General features: G+C 45.0%; 1 protein-coding gene across 4 annotated transcripts in view; it reads right to left on the reverse strand.

Moving 5' to 3' along the window:
* LOC144679671 (uncharacterized) overlaps positions 1-24272 on the reverse strand; it is a 665324-nt gene that overhangs the window by 251994 nt on the left and 389058 nt on the right. For all 4 annotated transcript variants that reach the window (XM_078540272.1, XM_078540271.1, XM_078540274.1 and 1 more), the window contains one exon: positions 18709-18955. In XM_078540272.1, coding sequence (XP_078396398.1) covers positions 18709-18955 — 247 coding nt within the window. The remainder of the gene's footprint in view (positions 1-18708; positions 18956-24272) is intronic.

Genomic DNA, 24272 nt, shown 5'->3' on the forward strand with positions numbered 1-24272 from the left:
TCTTTGCCCACTTATTTAATCTATATCCCTTTGTAGCCTCCTTACATCCCCATCACAATTTATTTTCCTTCCTATCCTTGTGTCGTCAACAAATTTAGTAACCATTTCTTTGGTCCCTTCATCCAAATTATTTATATAAATTGTAAAAAGTTGAGGCTCCAGCACTGATCCCTGTGGCACACCACTCGTCACATGCTGCCAACCAGAAAAAAGACCCATTTATGCCAACTTTCTGCTTCCTGTTCGCCAGCCAATCTTCTATCCATGCCAATATGTTACCCCCTACACCATGAGCTTTTATTTTCTGCAATAACCTTTGATATGGCACTTTATCAAATGCCTTCTGGAAATCTAAGTACAGTACATCCACCTTTATCCACAGCACCTGTGACTCCTTCAAAGAACTCCAATAAATTGGTTAAACATGATTACCCCTTCACAAAGCTATGTTAACTCTGCCTGATTGCCTTGAATTTTTCTCAGTACCCTGCTATAACATCTTTGATAATAGCTTCTAATATTTTCCCTATGACAGATGTTAGGCTAACTGGCCTGTAGTTTCCTGCTTTCTGTCTCCCTCCCCTTTTGAATAAATTAGTTACATTTGCTATTTTCCATTCTAATTGAACCTTCCCAAATTGAGGGAATTTTGGAAAATTAAAACCAATGCATCAACTAACTCACTAGCCACTTCTTCCAAGTCCATCTGGACCTGGGGATTTGTCAGCCCATAGCCCCAACAATTTGCTCAAAACCACTTCCCTGTTTGTCAGCCAATCTTTTATCCATGCCAATATATTACCCCTTACACCATGAGCTTTTATTTTCTGCAATAACCTCTAATGTGGCACTTTATCAAATGCCTCTCGAGTTCCTCCTTCCCTTCTATTTCCTCATTTACAGCTATTTCTGGGATGTTTCTTGCATCCTTTATAATGAAGACTGGAGCAAAATACCTATTTAATTCATCCGCCATCTCCCTACTTTCCATTATCAATTCCCCAGGAGCACTTTATAGGACCAGCGCTCACTTTGTTAACTCTTTTCTTATTTAAATATCTATAGAAACTCTTACTATCCATCTTTATATTATTAGCTAGCTTTCTCTTGTACTCTAATTTTTCCTTCCTTATTAATCTTTTTGCCTTCTTTGTTGTTCTTTATAATCTTTCCAATCTTCTGACATGCCACCCGTCTTTGCATAATTATATGTTCGTTTTTTTTCGTTTTGACACGGCCTTTAACTTTTAGTAATCACAGAGGGTGGGCCCTCCCTTTGGAATTTTTCTCTCATTGGAATGTGTATATTTTGTTTATTCTGAAATATCCTTTAAATGTCTGCCACTGAAACTCTATTGACCTATCCCTTAACCTTATTTGCCAGTGCACATTAGCTAGCTCTGCTTTCATGCCCTCATAATTGCCCTTATTTAATTTTCAAATACTAGTCTTGGACGCCCTCGTTTCTCCCTCAAAATGAATGTAAAATTGGCTAGGGAGGCAGTGGCAGTGGTGGTCAGTGTCAACGCCTTACAAAAGAGGACAGCCACCCAGTGCCGCAAGAGGATGAATGATCTCCTCTGTTCTGCCAGGGTAAGCCACTATTCTCATCACTCTCAACTCTTACACTCAAGCCTATCACACATCCATAGGGCCCTCACTCACTGCGATTCAAGGGACTTCACCATTCACACTCTCACACACATCTTCATTGTCCTCAACACATCCATGGGACCACTCATCACTCACACATGCCAGGCATACTTATCATCTGGCCTGGCAGGCATCTTGCTTACACTTTCCATCTCTATTCATGCAGGACAAACTGGCACACAACAGGGAGAGGTCGCCAACCGTTGGAGGAATGCCTGAAATCAAGGTCCTCGCAGAATTTGAAATCAGAGCCATCTAGCTGGCTGGAGAAGATCTGGACCTTTCCTCTGCTGATAGTGAGGTTGGCAGTGCTCTACCAAGTGAAGCAGTGCAACACCCATCAGACAACCATGCTGTGAGTGATGTCCTGTTTCACAGGCCACTGCCATGCATCAATTATCTCCCCTCGCTTCCGCAGGCACATCCGCCAAACAGCCGACGGAGTCCACAACCCAGGGCCTCCAATTAAGCCATGAAGAAACTTCTGAAGAATCTGAGGACACCCTCCTTGAAGACCCGTCACAACGCTCACCCACACCCTTCACCAGCGCAGAGACACGCACCTCGGTGGTACCTAGCTTTAGAGTAGCCTCGGGAACACAAGCTGGTGAGCACATTGCACTCTTATCCACAACAGGTGGCAGCAGGCACTTCCCGCATGTCTGGCACTCGGAGGGCTGCTGGAGGCCAGAAATTTGTTGAGTCCGAGTCAGATGACCAGCCTCTGGACTCGGTCATGTCACAGTTGTTGGAGCAGCAAAGGCAAACTCGGGAACATCAGGAAGGGATGTCCGCTGCACTTCTCAGATTGCAAGGCACGATGGAGGAGTCCGTCTGCCTTCAGGCTGAGGTGATAACACCAGCATGGCAGCATTGCCAACACTGTTAGGCTGGTGGCCGTCATGGAGACCTTGGTCCAGGACGTCGCTCCTGCACTGCTGTGCCAGCTGAACCCCATCACAGATGCCATAGTTGGCCTCCAACAGTGTGTACGTGACAGGGGTGTGGGACAGCCCAATCTCACTCCAGCTACCCCTTGTCCTCAAGGAGTCAGCCTGGGGCCCTTGGGCACCCATAGGGAGGAGGATCAGCAGGTGCACACTCCGGGGCCATCCACCCAGGTGACTCCGGGAGTGTCCGGCCCATCCAATTCCACTCTTCCTGCGACCTCAGCAGCTCCAGCTCCACAGGCCGAGGAGGATGCCACTGCCACACAGCAGAACCCCGAAAGCAGGCGGGGGCCCTCCAGTGGACGCCAAGGTCATCACAGACCTTGTCATAGCAGTTAGCGGGGTGCCTCTGTGGATGTCCAGGGAGCACCAAGGTGTAGCGGCAGTATTAGGAAGGTTAAGAAGTTGTAGTTGCACAGCTTGGGCATAGGTGTTAATCACTTGTTCATAATGTTCACTATTGTCAATAAACTCCCAAGAAACTCTCCCTGCCTATGGCTCCTTATTCCGAGGAGCAGTGTCTGTGTCACTCAGATGTGAAACCTTTCTGCACAAGATAAAGGCAGGTGTCTCAGTCCAGGACCACTTCCATGTGCTTTGTGCAGCCTTCAGGCCAAAGTGATGGTCTGGACTCACACCAGGGACACATTACTGATGCGTGCACCTTGAAGGTGCTTGTCTTGCTGCCAGAATGTCATGGGCAGGCATCACAGAGTTCCATCATTCTCTGTGTGCTCTCAATTCCTTTAGGGTGGGGTTGGCTCCCATCTCTTCAGCATCTGTGACAAATTACTCTGTGCTCCTGAAGGGCTCAGGTGCTGAAGGCGGACAAAGGATCAGGTGCTTTTAAAAGTTTCATGGCTGCATCTCTATGATGTGACCCTGTTTACAGAGCACAATCGAGCTGCCCTCGGCCAGGCAGGAGTCAGACATTCTCAGTGGCTATGTGAAGATCTATGGAGTGTCCTCGCTGCATATCGTCATCATCCTCCTGCAATCAAGCGACTATCAGGGTCTCCACTGCGTCTCCATGACAGGAGCATTTTCACAGAGGGTATTTGCGCTTCCATAAGCCTGACTGGAGTCAAATGTTCATAGATGCACCATGAGGATCCATGGGGGTCTCCTCACTGCATGTTGTCATTGCCCTCCACAAATCTAGCAGCTATGAGGACCGCCTGAGCGCGCCTGCCTCATCTGGCCAATGCAAGGGCCTCATCACTGCCTTCGTGAACCTCCTCACCCTCAAGGTCCTCCTCAATGGAGGAGACCTCCAGCTCCTGCATCTCCTCATCCTCTCCACATCGCAGCACCAGGTTGTAAAGGTTGTGGGTGCAGCAGGCGATGATGATGCGTAACACCTTCTGCGGACTGTATTGCAGGGCTCCACCAGATTGGTCCAGGTACCGGAACCTCATTTTCAGCATCCCGATGGTTGGCCGCACCAAGTTGCGAGCTTCAGCATGACCCTCGTTAAACCTTTGCTCTGCTGCAGTCTGAGGCCGCCGCACGGGTGTCATCAGCCACGTCCTCTGTGGGTAGCACTAGACCCTGAGGAGCCATCCCCACAGCTTCTGTGGACCCTAGAAGACTTCAGGGATCTGTGACCGACTGAGAATGTAGGAGTTGCGTACTCTCCCCGGACACCGTATATAGACCTGCAGGATATGTTTGTGGTGGTCGCACACTAGCTGCACATTGAGCGAATGGAATCCCTTGCGGCTGACATAGTTGACCACGTGTTGCGAAGGAGATCTGAGTGCCATGTGAGTACAGTTGATGGCACCTTGCACCAGTGGGAAACCCAAGATCTGGGCAAATCCAATCGCTCTTGCATCCTGGCTGTCCTGGTCCTGGGCAAAATGCATAAAATTGTGTGCCCTCGCGAAGATGGCATTCGTGGCCTCATGGTTGCATTTGTGGGTGGCGGCTGTCACTTTCACAGCCACGGGCAATGGATGCCCTCCATGTCCATGTGGTGCCAAATCCTGCAGTAGCTGGCAGATGTGACTGACCAGTTCCCTAGACATGCGCAGTCTTTGGTGACACTGGTTCTTGGTCATCTGCAGGGATGAAAGGCGGTGTCTATAGACCCTGGGTCTAGCTAGGTGCTAAACAGCAATGGCTTGCTGTGGCTTTTCGGCAGCGTGTGCAGCAGCCCCAGCCGCCCCTTCTCACAGAGGGTGCTGCTCAACCCTCTGCGCAGCCATCTCTTCTCCATCGTCTTCACTCTCTGTACGCCATGAGGTGTACAACTAGTTCACCAGACTCCATGATCCTGATGTACTCCTCCTGCAGGATGAAAGATAGAGATGTGTGGGTTAGCATTAAGTCTGAAGGCCCCCTTAATGCATCCTGGAGAGTGCTGGCCACCACTTGGATGGCCAGAGGTTAGTGTGCTGGCCGAAACCCCACCTTCCACTGTCTCACACCATTGGTGGCAGCTTCGTCCTCTGGACTTCATGCAGTGCTCTCAGCTCAGGCATTCTCCTAATCCGCACTGCAAGGCTGCACTGTTAGCTTGAAGCATGGGGGGTGGGGGTTGGTGGGAAAGACTGGTCCAAACCATGATGACATTGCAAGGGTCTGTGGGCGCCTCCATCAAGTGCGCACCTTTAAATCCTGTTGTGAAACACGTTGGCATGGGTGGTTGATCGGCAATGGGGGATAAGTCCAGCAGGCTAGTCTTATAATGATATACTGATGTATTACAATGAGGTTCCCGAAGTCTAATGGCAGGAAACGCGGCCCGCCATCAATAGGCTGAGTGGACGATTGCAAGCTGGTTTCATGATGTCGTGAAACTGACTTTTGGACTTCTCTCCACATTGTCCGCTCATGCCACCAAACATGCTCAACGTCAGCGGGCACAGAAAATTCCGCCATTTGTCCCTTTCCTGTCACGGTCCGTATATCATTTTTCATATTAATAACTGTCTCTCTTGCCTTGTCTCTACTCTTTGGTTGACCATAGATTCCCACATTTGATCCCTTCCCCCACTATTCAGTTTAAAACTCTCTCTACTTCCTTCATTATGCAGCTCATGAGGACACCAGCACCATTTAGGTGTCACCCATCCCAATGGTACAGATGCCATTTTCCCCAATACTGGTGCCAGTGCCCATAAACCAGAACCTACTTCTCCCACACCAGTCTTTGAGCCATGCATTCATTTCTAATCTTATTTGTCCTGTGCCAATTTGCACGTGGCTCAGGTAATGATCCAGAAATTATTACCTTTGAGGTTCTGCTTCTTAATTTGGTGCCTAGCTCCTCATACTGACTTTGCAGAACCTCCTTCCTCATCTTGCTTATGTCTTTGGTATCTATATGGAGCAAGACCACTGGATCCTCCCCCTCCCACTGCAAGTTCCTCTCCAGCTTTGAGTAGATGTCCCAAACCCTGGCACCAGGCAGGCAACACAGTCGTCTGGACTCTCGCTCTTTGCTACATGGAACAGTGTTAATCCCCCTCACTATACTGTCCCCTACTATCACTATGCACCTTTTTGCTCCCCACACTTAAATGGCTTCCTGTACCACAGTGCTATGGTCAGGTTGCTCATCCATTCTGCAGCCCCCACTCTCATACAAACAAGCTGAGAGAACCTCAAACCTATTGGACAATTGTGGAGGCTCACACTCCTGCCCTCTGGGTCCCCTTGCCTGCCTCACTCACAGTCATGACTTCCTGTCCCTAGCAGCCACTGGCCAAATCAGAAGACCCTATCCTAAATTGTGTGACTGCCTCCTGGTATAAAGCATCCAGGTAACTTTCACTCTCCCTGATGTGTCGCACAGTCTGCAGCTCACCCTCCAGTTCAATGACTCTGAGCCGAAGTTCCTCAAGCCGCAAACACTTATTGCAGACAGTGTTATCCAGAAGTACCCATCTTGACACATCACCTATCCTGCCATCCTTAATGTGTTTTAAATAATTACTTAATTATATTAATCATTTATTTATGTTGCTTTCGTATATATTTTATTAACTTTACCAATTTGCATACTATTTTAAACCTTAGGGATAGAATAGAACTTACTCACTTTTCAGAAACTCACCAAGCAGCTAGCTCCTTTCCCTGTCATAAAGCAAAACCCAAATCCTATGGAGTGAGAAAGTTAGAGAAAGGAAACAAACACCTCCTTCTACAAACTCCCCCTGTCACCAAATTCCAAGTCTTCACTCAGTTAGCTCAGCTGCACTCCATTTTTCCAAGGCTGCACTAAAGAGCCCTTAAATTATGCTAAACGGAACTGGGGCTACAGTAACCAGGTTTAACCAGTTAGCTAAGTAACTACTGAGCGACTACAGCTGAGAGTGAGCTTACCCTGTCTGAACTGCCAGAAAGCAAGAACTTAGTCTGCTCACTTTATTATTTAATCACAAAGTACAATTTTTGTCGTCAAAGCCATTACGACAAATATCAGCCAAACCTTCTATAAACATTACAAAGTCTGGCACTGGCCCCTTGTCGGTTCTGTAGAACATTAATGAACATTCCCAAGTCAGCACAACTAAAAGAATTCAGAGAAATCTTAGTCTGCTCACATAGTACTTTCCAATTACTGCTAATTACAGACTAGATTAGATTTTAAGACCAAAATTTAAGAACAAAATTAACACTTAAACCTCCCCCTCTCACCAAATTCCAAGTCTTCACTTAGTTGTCTCAGCTGCACTCTGTTTTACATTTAGGGGGCCTGTATGCCACCTGTAAACCAGTGTAACTCCATATACATTGGATAAAGGTGTAGTATAAGGGTCTGGCACATAGAGGGCTAACGTGGGACTGAGTGCAGTATTATCCACACAATGTTGTAAGAAGGCACATGACCCAGACCCAGGGGTCAGTGTGGTGTTGAGCAGTGTTATGAGACAGCCTTTCAGTAAAGCTGAGTTATTAAAAAAATCCCAGAGGGAAACTTTAAACAACTGTCATACCCTATATTTTTAAGTGGTATGTTTGAGATGCAGCTCTAAATTCAGGAATCAGACGACCAGTTTTCGAGAGGTTTTATGTTAAACTAAATGAAACATTTTATTAATTTACACGAGTTAAATATATACATATGGTTACAAATTACTACTATCATAACTTATAACAAATTCCCAAACTAATCTCCATTAAGGCAACAGCAACCCATAGACTTAACCAGACACCAGGCAAATCATTTTCACCTTACAAATTCAAAATGAGGTTCCTTTCACTTTGGTTCCCGTGGAGACAGTTGTAGGCTTTTAGCTACTTTGATCTTACATTGCCTCTGCTCTGCACACATAAAACTGCTATCCTTATACCTAGCACAGCTCATTGAATGTAAATTCTCATTGTATCACCAGCCTCCTCCAACAATAAAACCCCTTTCATGGTACCAATTTTATTAGTAATATAAACACATTATTGGTCTCTGCTAGCTAGCTGCCAGGTTTCACTCGCCTTCTTGAGTGCTCTATTCAAAAAAATGCAAATGCATTCTACCTCTCTTACATCTCAAAACTAGTACACATCAAAGCACCCAGACTAGCTGGCTTTAATCCAATTAAGACACACCCACAGACTAAACCTCTGTTTTAAAAGAAAAATATTTTCCAATAATATTATATACGTTAATAGCTTCATGAGAAGCAGGCACGGGTAAAGACCTAAACATGGAGATAGCTCCCTGGCTGTACCCTTTACTGCACATGTGTAAATAGTTCTGATAGTTAATAATGACTTACAGTTAACCTACTGAAGACTACGAAGACTTCTTTAAAAGGCACTGTTCTGTACTGAACAACCTCCCAACAGGTCAGGTCAGTAAAAACCTGCCCTAAGACACCGAACGCTTTACCTCACATACCTACACAGGCAGACAGTAATATTATTTAAAACGGAACTGGATAAACATTTGAAAAGGAAGTACAGACAAGCATATGGGCAAAGAACACAGATGTAGAATGAAAGTAGACAGCTCCAGTTGGAGAGTGACCACCAGTCCTGGAACATGTGTAATGGGCCAAGCATCCTCCCTCTGTGCTATACATTAGTTTTGTCTAGCACACTTGTCACATGTGGCAAATTGATGCTGTTCAATTTTACAGCCAGATAATATTGAATTGCGTTAATTGCATGGTAGGTATAAGCATGAGTCTCACTCACTATTTATCATCCGTCCGTAATTGAGTGAGGAAAAATCAACCACGTTGTTTGACAGGAGTTACATATCAGTTAGACCGCGACTATGTTCATCAGAGTGTAGTTCAGTTGTCAGGTTTCTTGTTGCCTGGGAGCTCAAGGGCCACATGCTCAATGAGCCAAGAAAATACAGTCCACGGTTTATTACCTTCTCTGTTCCTGTTCTCTCTGGGTGCCACTAAATGACCATACATTTAGATCTGGGACTGTGGGACTGTGAAGTGCTGTGAAAGCAGGGCTGACCTTTGGAAGGACAACAGTCTGATCGCTCTTGAAATTTTCTTGTAGAATCTAGCAACACAGGGGATGCTAACTGAAGAACTTGGTTTTGCTTAGCTGGTAGTTGGTGTTTTTATTGCAAAACAGTTGAGGTGCGTGAGCAGTGGCTAGCACTACATGGCTGCCAGTGCAGGTTGAAATGTGCAATTTTGGCAGGCTAGGGTGGTGCAGCAACATCCAACTATTTTCAACCTTCATCTCAATAGATCTATTGAAACTAGGGATTGAAAGAAATAGGATGCTATTGACATAAAAGAGGAACTTACAGGAGGTTAGTCCTGAGCCAAAGGTCTATTAAATGTTAGGATGTTGTGTTCAGAAATGGCAGGCAACAGAGAATGAGCAAGGCAGAGTGAAAAGCTAATATGTACAGAATTGTTGATTCCCAATTATATATCAATTCTGATAAAATATAGACTGTTTACTATTGAAGAAATTTACTTATTCGAAATAAACTGGAGACACATTGTCTGACACAGAATACTACAGTTAACATTGTTACCACCCTTTGAGAGTGCATACAGCAACCTTGATTTGCAGAACAGTTGGATGGCAAAAGTAGTTTGAAGCTGCTCTCCTGGTTCTGGCATTGAATGTGTCACTCTTAATTGCTGACAGTTTAAAACCTCAAACCTATTTTCAAAAGATTACGCATTTGTTTTATTAATATTGCATATATTTTGCATCATGTAGCAAATATGATGACCTGATCGCCACAAGTATGGTGAGCATAGAAATCCTATTGGACAACACTGCTGTAAATTCTATGTTGCTGTTTATGATTCATATCTTGAGATACATCAGCCCGGATTTTGCTGCACAAATAACAGAGACGCTGTCAGCGCTTGCCATTATTACTGGGTGAAACTGACAGCAATTCCTGTCATCCACAGATCAGTAGTTAAATGTAGAAATATAAAAGCTGCTGTCAGTCATACCCCACCTTTCCATAGGATTCCCTATTGCAGTCTTTGTCATTGGAATCTTTACAGGGATTACTGTAATAGTGTGAACATAGGCTAATTACCCATTATTCTTGCTCTAAAGTGAGCTGGTAAGAAAAATAATGGAATCCATGCTAAAGGAGAAAATAGAAAAGCATCCAGAAACAAAAAATAATGAATAGCCAACATGAATTTGAAAAGTTAAAATCTTGATTGACTAATCTCACTGAGAAATCGAAAGAAGTTGACAGAGAGAGTAGACAAGGATAATGCAATAGATGTCATTTATCTAGATTTCCAAAAGACACCACATATTAGACTTATGAATAAGGTCAGAGCATGCAGAGTCAAGGGACAGATAGGCAAATGGATAGCCAACTGGCTGTAAAGCAGAAAGCAAAGACCAAGGGGCCAAAGCAAAAGATGGAAAGTGCAATCACACAAAGATTAGTGCTGGGACCACTATTGTTTATAATTTACACAAACAATTTACACTTTAGAATCAAAAAGACAATTTCTAAATTTGCGAATAACACAAAATTGGAGGCAGGATTGTCAATATTGAGGAGGACTACAAGAAATTACAAGAAGACATAAATATAAAATTGCAGAATGAGCATAAAGAAAACACAAGATTGTCTTTCTAGAGGAATAGAACTGAAAAAGAGGGGTTAGGCTAAACTTGTAATGAACCTTGGTTAGACCACAACAGGGGTAGTGGTTACAATTCTGGTTGCCAAATTACATAAAGGATGTAGAGAAAATGGAGAGTGTACAAAAGAGATCTACTAGGATGATATCAGAAATGCAAGGTTTTGTCTATCAGGAAAGGATAAACAGACTAGGTCTCTGTCTTCTTGAAAAGAAATGACAGAAGGGTGATCAAATAGAGATCTTGAGTATTATGAAAAATTTTGATAGAGTAGATATGGTAGAGTGTTTTCATGTGTGGGGAACAAGTAAAAATTGAGACCATCAATATAAGATAGTCACTAAGAAATCCAATAGGAAATTCAGAAGGAAATTTTTACCCAGAGAATGGTGAGAATATGGAATCACTACTAAAGGGCGAGGTTGAGGCACTTAGCACAAATATATTAAGGGCAGACTAGATAAGCACATGAGGGAGAAGGGGATAGAAAATTATGTTGATAGAATTAGACAAAGAAGGATGGTAGGAGGCTTGAGTGGAGAATAAACACCAGCATGAACTGGTTGGGCCGAATGACCCGTTTCTGTCCAGTATATTCTATATAATTCAATGTAAAAACAGATGAAAATGCTAGAGTTTATACAATCAGGAGTAATTGAATTTTTAATGGTGTGGTAAATAATAATCATTGCTGAAAAAGCTCTCTGGCCCTGAGAAAAAATAATTTTACAAAAATGGAGTCTCATTTGCTCTGAAGTAAATTTATGTTGCAGATTTTTTTGAAAAGTTACATTCTTTAAATAGTTTCACATTGTTCTCTTTTATGCGGGTTTGCAGGTTGGCGGGGGTGGGGGGGGGCGTGGTTTGGTAAAATTCCTCAGATGGCCTTCCCACTGGGCTCCCGCCCACCCCGACCTCTCTGCAATTTCACGGTGTGACAGAAAACTGGTCCACCCTTGCCCCAATTGAGGCCCTTAAGTGGCTAATTAATGACCACTTGAGGGCCGTTTCCTGCTTAGGCTCAATTTTCAGGCTGGCTTGAGTTCAGGATAGTGGGGGGGGGAGGCCAAGAAGGTAACCCTGCCCAGGCCTTAGACACGAAGTGGCGGGGTGGGATGCCTCCATCAACAACCTTGTTTCAACTTTGGGCACCGCAGCTTCTGGTGCTGTTGGGACTAGAGGTCTGCTGGCCAATCAGATTAGATGAATGCGGGGCAGCCAGTACTGGTGGCGACGCATTGACCACCAGCTCTTCAGATGGCGGGAAGGGAAACCCCACCAACCTAAAAGTCAAGTTCATGTCTCAGTGAAGATTCTTTAATCTGATTGACAGAGGAACCTTCCCCTGCTTTACCTACTCTCAGACTCCACAAATGTCTGTCGCGGATGCTGTATTCAAAAAGACACTGGATGACTGGAAATCTCCACTAACAAAGCCCACTAAAAGTCCATGTATATGAGGTGAACTGCAACAGCCATTCCTTCAATGCTCAAAGCAATATCTAAGCTAATATTCTCACAATGTTTGAAAACGATCTAAAATATTTGAAAGCTCTCCAGTATTATTGATCAGTCGATTCAAAGATTTATAATTCCTACATTTCATAAACAATTGTGTTCTACGTTATGGTGGATTTTTGTTACCAAAGCCAGAAGCTCGAGTTGAGAAATTACCTGTAGAAAGTGCCATGTCAGAACTAATTTTTGTTCTGGGGTGGGGTGAGGGGCTGGGGCAGGGGTAGGTTAGAGTTGAGTCAGCCACTCCCGGACAAAGGCGGAGGTGGTTACAGGGGCTGCTGAGTTTAAGCCGGTCTCAGTTCTCCGTTCCAGTTATTTTGTTAAATTTAGTCCATCTGGTCCTCACCCCTCACACACCATTACCCCCCCTCACCCACTCCCCATGTTACCCACATGCCAACTTAATGCCAACTCATGGCCCCCACCCACCACCCTTGGCCCTTAAACCCTCCATGCCAACTTGCCCACCTTGGGAGTCATGTTGAGCTGAAATAAAATAAAGCCTAAATATCTATTACAGCCTTCACTGTATTAAAAAAAACACTCCCATTCATGAAAGCCCATTAAAAACTTTTAAATCTCCTCATGTGTTGAACCCCAAATCAAAGACAGCAAATCCTTTAATAACCTCTGAGTTGTCAATCAAACTGTGAATTTCAAATCCCTTGGTGAGATAATTATAGCTTGTGGAAAGCAGCCATGCACTCATTATGACATGATGATAGCTCTCGGGGAAATGTCAATAAACAGCTATTGTAGCTCTTAGAACAGAGATTTTCAACTCTCATGGTCACAGGCAGCCTGTTCTTTAAATTTTTTTATTCAGCTGGGGATCACATCATGAAAGTTGCATATACCTTACCCACCCTTCAAGAGTATTTATGTCTACTCTAAAAAATTGTGATTCACATACTGCAGTTTAAAATCTTTGCTACAGCGAAAATGGGATTTGTTTGAACTCAGCACTGAGTTCAAATGGTCCTGCTGAGTTTGGGTTTCCCTCATTCATGTGTCATGCCTCATACCGACGAAAATGTCTGTCAGAAATGGGGTCAGAAAGTCCACATCAGGGTCCCACCCATCATTTTTAAAGGCAAAGGGAGTCTCCACATCTTCGTGAAAATCCAGGCAATGTCTTACATTTCATTAACTCAGATAAAGAGTTATAATAAAATTAAACATTTCCATGAAAAAGGCCAGAAGATGCAGAAAAATCTACAATTACAACGATACATTTGTGGATTCAAAGAATCTTTACAATAGTAATCTAACAATGCAATTTAGAAGTTACCTATTGGTTTGAGAACTTAACAGTGTCAAACAATTTAATTTCAATACAAACTCTAATGGTTTTTTAATTTTTAGCTGTATCTGTCAGCACATTTTGACATGGAGTGAAAGACATAGAAATGAATACAACTGTTCCTCAGCAACTGTATAAAACACAATTATGTGAGTGCAGGCAGCAACCTTTGTTACCTGTAAAAAGCCTGTTTGCGATACCATCCCAGCTTCTACATGATAAATACCCAATTCAGTTTAATGAATTTCTCAGTACTCCCATTACATTCCAGAAGTGGCTGTTCTATACTAGAGACTGTTTTTCACAGTCCTATAACTCATGAATTTTTGTCACATTCCCTCATTTCCCCAAGTCTATACAAAACGAATGAACATCATTAAATAGATGAAGCTGCAACAGCAAATGAACTCAGTCTTGAAATCAAAGGGCAAAATTTAACTTTCACAGCTGGGTGGAAAACTGGCAGGAAAGAATGGATGGCACATTATACACTTTGTCCAATATTCCTTTCCATTGAAGGTGGCCGATTGCTACCATCAGCTGAAAGCTAAAGTCTACATAATGACTTTTTAATATCAGTGGTGCATGCAATAGATAACTTTCAAATCTATATATAGAAAGCTACAGCCACCACATGATCTAGGAACATAGGAGTAGGAGTAAGCCATTCGGCCCCTCGAGCCCGCTCTGCCATGTAACTAGTTCATGGCTGATCTTCTGCCTCAATGCCATCTTCCCGTACTATCCCCATATCCCTTCATGTCATTGGTATCTAGAAATCTATCAACCACTACATTCGACATATACAATATCTGAGGCTCCACAGCCCTCTGGAGTAGAGAATTCCAAACATTCACCACCCTCTGGCTGAAGGAATTCCTTCTCATCTCGGTCCTAAATGGCCTACCTCATATTCTGAGACTGTGTCCCATGGTTCCAGACCCGCCAAACCAGAGGAGACAGCCCTCCTGCATCTACTCTGTCGAGTCCTGTAAGAATTTTGTACACTTCAATGAAATCTCCTCTCATTCTTCTAAACTCTAGAGAAAACAGGCCCAGTCACCTCAATTTCCCCTCATAGGACAATCCTGACATCCCAGGGATGAGTCTGGTGAACCTTCATTATACTCCTTCTATGGGTAGTATATCCTTCCTTAGATAAGGAGACCAAAACTGTACACAATGCTCCAGGTATGGTCTCAACAAGGCGCTATACAACTGCAGCAAGACTTCCTTACTCCAGTACTCAATCCCCCTTGCAAGAAAGGCTAACATACCATTTGCCTTCCTAATTCCTTGTTGCAACTGTGTTAGCTTTCTGTGGCTTATGAACAAGGACACTCAGGTCTCTTTGGACATCAAGACTTTGTAATCTCTCCCTATTTAAAAAATACTCTGCATTTCAGTTTTTCTTACCAAAGTAGATAACTTCGCATTTTTCCACATTATATTCCATCTGCCATGTTCTTGCCCACTAACTTAGCCTGTCGAAATCCCTTTGAAGCCTCTTTGCATCTTATTCACAACTCATATTCCCACCAAGTTTTGTGTCATGTGCAAACTTTGAAATATTACATTTGGTCCCCACATCCAAATCATTGAAATAGATTTTGAATAGCTGCGACCAAAGCACTGATCCTTGCAGTACCCCATAAATCACAGCCTGCCAACCTGAAAATGATCCATTTATCCCTAATCTCGGTTTTCTGTCCATTAACCAATCCTGAATCCATGTCAGTATATTACCCCTGAATCCCATGTGCCCTGATTTTGCTTACTAACCTCTTATGTGGGATCTTATCGAAAGCCTTCTGAAAATCCAAATACACCACTGGTTCTCCCTTGCCCATCCTGCTATTAACATCTGCAAAAAACTCCAACAGGTTTGTCAAACATGATTTCCCTTTCATAAATCCATGTTGACTCTGTCCAATCCTACCATTATTTCCTAAGTACCCAATTATCACATCCTTTATAATAAATTCTAGCATTTTCCCTACTACTGATGTCAGGCTAACAGGTCTGTATTTCCCTGTTTTCTCTCTCTCTCTCCTTTCTTAAATAGTGAGGTTACATTTGCTACCTTCCAATCCACTGACACCGTTCCAGAATCAATAGAATTCTGAAAGATGATCATCAATGTATCCATTATCTCTAGAGCCACCTCTTTCAACACACTGGGATGTAGGTCATCAAGTCCAGGGATTTTATCAACTTTCAGTCCCATTAATTTCTCCTTCACTACTTCTTTACAAATACTATTTTTTTTTCAGGTCCTCATTCTCAGTAGTTCCTTGACTCCCCAGTATTTAAGGGAAGGTTTTTTTGTATCTTCCTACCTGAAGACAGGCACAAATTATTTGTTTAGTTTCTTTGCCATTCCCTGATTATGGTGATAAATTCTCCATTCCCTGCCTCTAATGGGCCCACATTTGTCTTTACTAACCTTTTCCTTTTTACATACCTATAGAAGCTTTTAGTCTGTTTTTATGTTCCTTGCTAGCTTACTTTTATATTCCATTTTATATTTCTTACTCAGTTTCTTGGTTCTCCTTTGTTGAATTTTAAAATGCTCCCAATTGTCAGGCATACTACTTTTTTTTGGCAACTACATATGCTTCTTTCTTTGATGTAATAGAATCTTTAACTTCTCTTGTTAGTCATGGTTGGATCACCTTTTCTGCTGAATTTTTAGGCAGAATTTTTCCCTTGGCGTGCAGGATCGGTGGGGGCGGTCATGCAGCTGCCCGCCACCCGCGACAGACAGCACACTGCAATTTCACGCTGGCGGGCCAATTAAGGCCTGCCCAGCGTGATACACAAGCAGCAGTGCTGAGCGCTGCCTATGTGGGCAGGGGGAGGAGGGCAAGTGGGCCTAGCAGGAACTTCGCACATGCACGTGAAAGAGCGCTGGATAATCTCCTTGAAAATGCCCTTGAAAAAATTATTAAACAACAGAAAACTTTAATAAAGCATGTCCCCTCTATGTCACATGAGCAGGGATATGTTTTTAATTAAAAATTAAAGTTTTTATTTAATTTGTATTTGCTTTTGGAACCTGTGGATGAGGTTTCCTAAAAAATGCAAAGGCCGCTTGGCCTTTTTGCCTGCCCGTCAACTGTTAGGTTGAACGGGCAGTGAAAAATTAAGGACAGTTGATAACTTAATAGGTCTTTTAATTGTTGGCGGGCATGCGCCCGCTGACCAAACTACCGCGCAACTGCACGTTGACATCGGCACGCTCGGCCAATGTCATTTCACGCTCGGTTGGGTCAGGCACGCGCCCACCCGCCGAGCTAAAAATTCTGGCCTTTGCGCCTCAGAGGAATGTAAATTTGTTGTAAACCACATATTAATTCTTTAACGCTAGCCATTGCCTTTCTACCTTCATACCTTTTAATGTAGTTCCCCATTCTACCTTAGTCACCTTGCCCCTCACATCTTCGTAGTTTCCTTTGTTTTGATTAAAAACCCTAGATTGAACTACATCACTTTCAAACTTAATGTAAAATTCTATCATATTATGGTCACTCTTCCCTAAAGGCTCCTTTACAAAGAGATTATTAATTAGCCCTTTCTCATTGCACAATACTAGCTCTAAAATAGCCAATTCTCTCATTGGCTCCTCAACATACTGTTCTAGAAAACCATCATGTATACATTCCAGGAATTTGATCTCCTCAGCAATAGTGCTAATTAGGTTTACCCAGTCTATATGTAGATTAAAGTCCCCCATTATTATCTCTCTTGTTACATGCGCCTCTAATTTCCTGATTAATACCATGCCCTACATTACCACAACTATTTGGTGGCCTATAAACAGCTTCTACCAAAGTTTGCTGCCCCTTGCTGTTCTTATCTCCACCCAAACTGATTCTACATCTTCATCTTCCGGTGTAAGATCCTCTTTCACTAATGTACTGATCCCATCCTTTATTAAAAGTGCAACACCAACTCCTTTCCCTTTTTGCCTATCCTTCCTAATACCCTGCCAAATACCCTGAACTTTCAGTTCCCAGCCTTGGTCACCCCCCCACCCATATCTCTGTAATGGCAATTAGGTCATATCTGTTTACTTCTATTTTGCAGTCAATTCATCTACCATGCTGCGTGCATTCAGATAGAGTGCCTTTAATTTTGACTTATTATTTTCATAATCTCTAGCCTTAACTGCTGGCGCACTCTTTTGTTTGTTCCTTCTGTCCTTTCTTGCCATGCTCTGATAACCACTTCCCCTTATTGCCAACCTGCTCCTTTACCTTCTCTCTCTTTAGTTTATCACACCTTCCCTCAATCCCACTATTTAGGTTAAAGACCTCTTTACTGCCCTAGTTACACAACTTGCCTGAACACTGGTCCCAGTATGGTTGAGGTGAAGACATTCCCAATGGTACAGCTTCCACTTTTCCTACTACTGATACCAGTACCTCAGGAATCGAAACACACTTCTCCCACACCAATCTTTGAGCCATGCATTTAACTCGCTAATCTTAGTTACCTTACGTCAATTTGCTCACGGCTCAGGTTCTGCTTTTTAATTTAGCCTCTAGCTGTTCATACTCTCTAAGCAGAACTTCCTTCCTAGTCCTATCTATATCGTTGGTACCTACGTGGGCCACGACCACTGGATCTCCCTCCACTCCCAATGCGAGTTAATCTCCAGCCCCGAGCAGATGTCCCAACCCCTGGCACCAGGCAGGCAACACAGCCTTCTAGGCTCTCGCCCTCAGCTGCAGCGAAATATGTCTATCTCCCAGACAAAGAATCTACATTAAGAGCTCAATTAGTTTGGGAAGGGAATTATTATTTTTTATTCTTTGATGTTATGTGCGCTTCACTGGCAAAGCCCGAATTTGCTGCCCATCCACAATTGCCCTTTAACTGAGTGGCTTGGCAGGCCATCTCAAGCCACAGTTAAGAATCAACCCCATTACCGTGGATCTGGAGCCACGTGTAGACCAGACCAGGTAAGGACGGAACATCACTTCCCTAAAGGGGCATTAGTGAACCAAATGGGTTTGACAGCAATCAATGATAGTTGTCATGGCCACCATTACAGAGATTAGCTTTATATTCCAGATTTTATTAGTTGAATTTAAATAGCGGCTGTGGTGAGATTTGAACCCATGTCCTGAGCACAAGCCTGGGTATCTGTATTACTAGTGCAGTGACATCACCATAACACCACCACCTCCCCTGTATTCTATTTTAAAGGAAAATGCTTACCCTTCTCCCTGTACTGTTGATGGATATCCTGCAGCTCCTGGTTTAGTTGCTGAATCTCTGTTCTCAGTGCTATATTTTCTTTATCAATCTGTTTCATATGATTCTGTAATTCCTGCATTCCCACTCTCAGGCCCTTGGCTATGGTGTCCAAATCTTCTACCTCTGCTAATTTCTTTTTGAGATTTTCTTGGGACTTCAGGAGATCGGCCTGTGTCTTCTGCAGGAGATCATCTCTTTTCCATATTTCCTATAACAACAGAAAATACGAACTATTTTTCCACTTGATTCTTCTTAAAATTTAAATTTTGAGCTATGAAAGGCTGAGGCCTTTCAACAGCAAATAACGTCAACCAGCTATAAGATGGTACACAGGAACAGAAATGGCCATTCAGCCCCTTTATCCTGTTCCATTATTCAAATAGATCATATCTGATCTGTACCTGAACACCATTTCTCCATCTTCGTTGCATATCCTTTGACGTATTACCCAACAAAAATCTCAGGTATGAAAATTTCAAGTGACCATCATCCACAGCTTTTGGGGAGTAAGTTACAGATTTCCACTGTGCTTTTTGTGAAAAAAATGCTTCCTTATTTCACTCCTAATTAGCCCAGCTCTGGGCCTGAGGGGGTGGGTGGAAGGGCAGAGCCTGGCCTAGGGGACATGAGGAGACAGGGGGGGTGGGTGGGAGGGCAGGGCTTGGCTCAGAGGGCCTGGGGGGAAGGGCAGGGCTTGGCACAGGGAGTATGAGAGGCCTAAGGGGGTGGTTGCAGAGCATGAGGTGGCATGGATAGGATATGGGAGTTTTTGGAGGCTGAAGGGCATGTGAGGGTCTTTGTGTTTTTGTTTCCCTGGGACATAGTCCCACAGCACCAAGATGGGCCTTTTAAGCAGCCCACCTTGGCACCCAGCTGCTCCTGTGGCTGCCTCCATACTTCTTCCTGGTTGGCTGGCCTGACTCCAGCCTGCACCCACCCACCAGCAATGAAGATCCTGTCTTGGCGGGCACATTCTCCTGAGGTGGATAGGCTGAGCCAGGCATTTTCCCAACTCCGCCTACCCGTCTGGAGGATGAAAATCCAAGCCGATGTCCACCAGGCTTCATTTGTGTGTCCTCAGGCGACTCAATAGGCCAATCTTGGAGCCACAGGTCTTTACAGGTTTTTTGGGCAGAGAGACCAAGAGTTGCCCTGACAGAGGTGGGCGGGGTGGGTGGTGGTTTCTCAAGCCAGGGTTCTACTCTCTCTCCTTCTCTTTTTGGCCATAGCACAGTATCACTGCCATCAGGAAATGTAGGTACAAATTGGAAAATAAACATCCATGGAGATTAAAACACTATGGGCAGGATTTCCCGGTCGGCGTGCGGGGGCGGGATCAGCACGCCAATGCTTAAAATGACGCGGGATGACGTCGGGCGGAACTCCTGACGTCACCCTGTGTCATTTCAATTTTCAGGTTGGCGGGGTTGCAGCCAAATCAGCTGTGCGCCTGCTGACCTGTCAACGACTAATTGAGGCCATTTAAAAAGTAATTGCACTAGTTAAAGGACTTGCCCGTCCAGCCTTAACATTGACGGGCAGGTCAGGGGCCCTGACGGGCTTCAGAAAAAGCATGAAACCTCATCCACGGGTGGGATGAGGTTTCATGTAGGTTTTTAAAAGTGTAATAAAAGTTTAATTAAAAATGATGGACATGTCCCAACTCATGTGACAGTGTCACATGGGGGGGCCATGTCAGGGAAATTTTATTTTTTTATTTTTTACATTTTTGAATTTGGCGCTGATCTCTCTGAGGCTGCACTTAGCCTCAGGGAGATGAGTGGGCTCTTTCATGTGCATGCGCGATACATGCACTCTCAGCTTAGGGAATCCCCCCCCTGCCTGCACAGGGAGCGCACAGTGCTTCCTGGCGGGGGTCATGCTGGGCGGGCCTTAATTGGCTCGCCCATGTAAAATGGCGGCGAACCTGGTTGCGCTCACTCCTGAACTTCCCCGCTGACAGGGGGGAAAATTCTGCTCTGTAAGTAATCTTGAATTCTGTTAAATGTAACCAAATTCCAACAGAACTAAATCAAAAAGCAGGTTGCAATTTTTTCCAATGTAAGTCATATATTAATTCCTGAGCTAGATTTTCACCACAATTTCAAATTGGTCACAATTTCGATGTGATATCTGGCAAAGGTTTAGGTTTTAATAAACTTGAAAAGTAAGAAATATGGTTAAGGGGCCACAGTTTGAGTAACTGATAAAATGATATTTTGAAAAACATGTGGGACAGAATTTTCTGCCTGTTGGGCGAGCGTGGACCCGATTGCCGCCTGCGATCGGGTGCATGCCGCCATTTTATGCAGGCGGGCTAATTAAGGCCCGCCCAGCGCGGAACGTGGCTCCCAAGGACAGAGGGAGGGGGCGGGCGGCGGTGGGACTGCAATGACCGCCGGGTCCAATGGTGACCCGGTGGCCTGTTTTAAAAAGCTGCTGCAGTCTTTCAAAGGCTGTGAATTATGGCCAGTGGAAGGGCTCCCCAGAGCGCTGCTGATGAGCAGGCCAGGCAGGAGGGTAGGGCAGGGGGGCACTGTGACCCTTGTTTTTCTGACGATTGCCTTGCTGCCCTCCGTGAGGAGGTGGCAGCACAGCGGGAGGTCCTCGTACCCCAGGATGGGAGGGGGAGGCCCCCCCACATGACTAAACATGCCTGGGAGGAGGTGGCGGAGGTGGTGAGCTACCACCATGTTGTGCGACGCACCTGGATCCAGTGTCGCAAGCGCTTCAATGACCTGTTGCACTCTGGCAGGGTGAGGACCATGTTAGCATTGGTCACTTAATCCAGCAGGTAGGCTTCCCCCCCTGGCATCCCCCCCGCACCCCCCAAGTCTGAGTGTAGTGACTGCATTGAATCATTGACAGCACATGTCCTTCACTGGGTGGGCCAGCAGATATTACCCATGCTGAGGACACCTTGAGAGGGTGGTGAAGAAATAGGTTTTGCACCTGCAGCATTTGGTACACTGAGACCCACATTACTGTTTTGGGGGCAACCTAGAGGATCTGCGCCTAGGCTCAGAGCTGGAACTCCAGGACATGTCAAAGTCAGGATGGTGACATGCTGGGAGGGGAGCTTCAAGGTGGCGTGGCACCGATCGATCTGCTGTCCTCTGCGCTCCACGTGCTTGTGCCTCCTTGCTATGGAAGGTTAGATCGTGTGGTGCCAAAAGTGATGCAGGCAGCATTTATCCAAGGGGGAGGATGGAGACAGGCCCAGCGTCTTTGTGTGAGTGTTCGGCAGCAGCGGGGTGAGGAGGCACTGGAGCCCTGCAGTGTCCCACTCTGGTTGGGGTGGGCCGTCCACGAAGAGAATCCAGGTACAAGTAGCACTAATCAATGCTCTTTTCTTCTTTTCAGGAGAAGAATGCACAAAATGCAACCGAGCGGGTGAGGAATGGCGGAGGGCCGTCCCAGTTGGCAGGAGGCCCTAAATCTGGAGAGGTGCCATGCACCCAGGCCCACCAGTGTCAGTGAGGCTAGGGTGTCATGGGCAGGTATATTTGCCCTGCAGTGAGGTCACCATTGTTCTCCCAACAGCCATGGCAGTGCTGAATGTTCAGTGATTGAAGTTTGCAACATGGCTTGAACATAGCTTATGGAAGGATGAGCGCATAATGATTCAGGGGACAGGGATCCAAACTGACATTGTCTCCACGTTAACTGATCCAACGTCATTGTTCTTCCTTTCAGCATCAGTGGAGCAGGGCTGGGAGGACGGGCAGCAGGGGCCCCCTCTCACACCTGAGGGCCTTGAAGTTTCGGACTCACCAGCGACACACCATGTCTGCCAGGCAGGCACCAGCACTGATACTAGCACCTCGGTGGAAATTAGAACATCGGCTAGTGTCCTGCGGCACAGTGGTGAGGCACTTCACAGTCGCTGGAGGAGCTGGCAGAAACAGAGAGTGCCCATGGCACCAACAGTCGGAGGACTGCAGGGGACCAGGCACATGCTCAGTCGGTGGCTGATGATGTGCCTCTGGAGAAATCCACAATGCAGCAAATGCAGGAAATGCGGCAGGTTGTGCGGGAGCATCTGGTGGCGATACATGAGGCTATGCTTGGCTTGGTGTCTGTGGTGGAGGAGTCTACATGGATCATCGCTGATGCAATGAGTCTCATGGTCGAGCACCATGCGGCGAAGAGCAGTGGGAAACCAGGGGATTGGGAAGCCTACAAAGACCAACAGAGGACAACTAAAAAAGAAATAAGGAGGGAGAAGATTAAATATGAGGGTAAACTAGCCAGTAATATAAAAGAAGATTGCAAGAGTTTTTTAGATATATAACGGGTAAGAGAGAGGCAAAAGTGGACATTGGGCTGCTGGAAAATGACGCTGGAGAAGTAGCAGTGGGGAACAAAGAAATGGCGGAGGAACTGAATAGGTACTTTGCGTCAGTCCTCACGGTGGAAGACACGAGTAACATCCCCAAAGTTCAAGAGAGTCGGGGGGCAGAGGTGAGTATGGTGGCCATTACCAAGGAGAAAGTGCTATGATAACTGAAAGGTCTGAAGGTGGATAAATCACCTGGACCAGATGGATTACACCCCAGAGTTCTGAAGGAGATAGCTGAAGAGATAGTGGAGGCGTTAGTGGTGATCTTTCAGGAATCACTGGAGTCAGGGAGGGTCCCAGAGGACTGGAAAATCGCTAATGTAACCCCCCCCTGTTTAAGAAGGGAGTGAGGCAAAAGACAGGAAATTACAGGCCGATTAGCCTGACCTTGGTCGTTGGTAAGATTTTAGAGTCCATTATTAAGGATGAGATTTCAGAATACTTGGAAGTGCATGATAAAATCGGGCAAAGTCAGCATGGTTTCATCAAGGGGAGGTCATGCCTGACAAATCTGTTAGAATTCTTTGAGGAGGTAACGAGTAGGTTAGACAAAGGAGAGCCAATGGATATTATCTACTTGGACTTCCAGAAGGCCTTTGACAAGGTGCCGCACAGGAGGTTGCTCAGTAAGATAAGAGCCCATGGTGTTAGAGGCAAGGTACTAGCATGGATAGAAGATTGGCTGTCTGGCAGGAGGCAGAGAGTGGGGATAAGGGGGTCCTTCTCAGGACGGCAGCCGGTGACTAGTGGAGTTCCGCAGGGGTCAGTGTTGGGACCACAACTTTTCACTTTATACATTAATGATCTAGATGAAGTAACTGTGGGCATCCTGGCTAAGTTTGCAGATGATACAATGATAGGTGGAGGGACAGGTAGTATTGAGGAGGTGGGGAGGCTGCAGAAGGATTTGGACAGGTTAGGAGAATGGGCAAAGAAGTGGCAGAAAGAATATAACGTGAGGAAGTGTGAGGTCATGTACTTTGGTAGGAAGAATAGAGGCATAGACTATTTTTTAAATGGGGAAAGAATTCAGAAATCTGGAGTGCAAAGGGACTTGGGAGTCCTAGTCCAGGATTCTCTTAAGGTTAACTTGCAGGTTGAGTCGGTAGTTAGGAAGGCAAATGCAATGTTGGCATTTATTTCGAGAGGACTAGAATATAAAAGCAGGGATGTGCTGCCGAGG

The sequence above is a fragment of the Cetorhinus maximus genome, chromosome 4 (assembly GCF_964194155.1).
Source record: "Cetorhinus maximus chromosome 4, sCetMax3.hap1.1, whole genome shotgun sequence".
Taxonomy (NCBI): domain Eukaryota; kingdom Metazoa; phylum Chordata; class Chondrichthyes; order Lamniformes; family Cetorhinidae; genus Cetorhinus; species Cetorhinus maximus.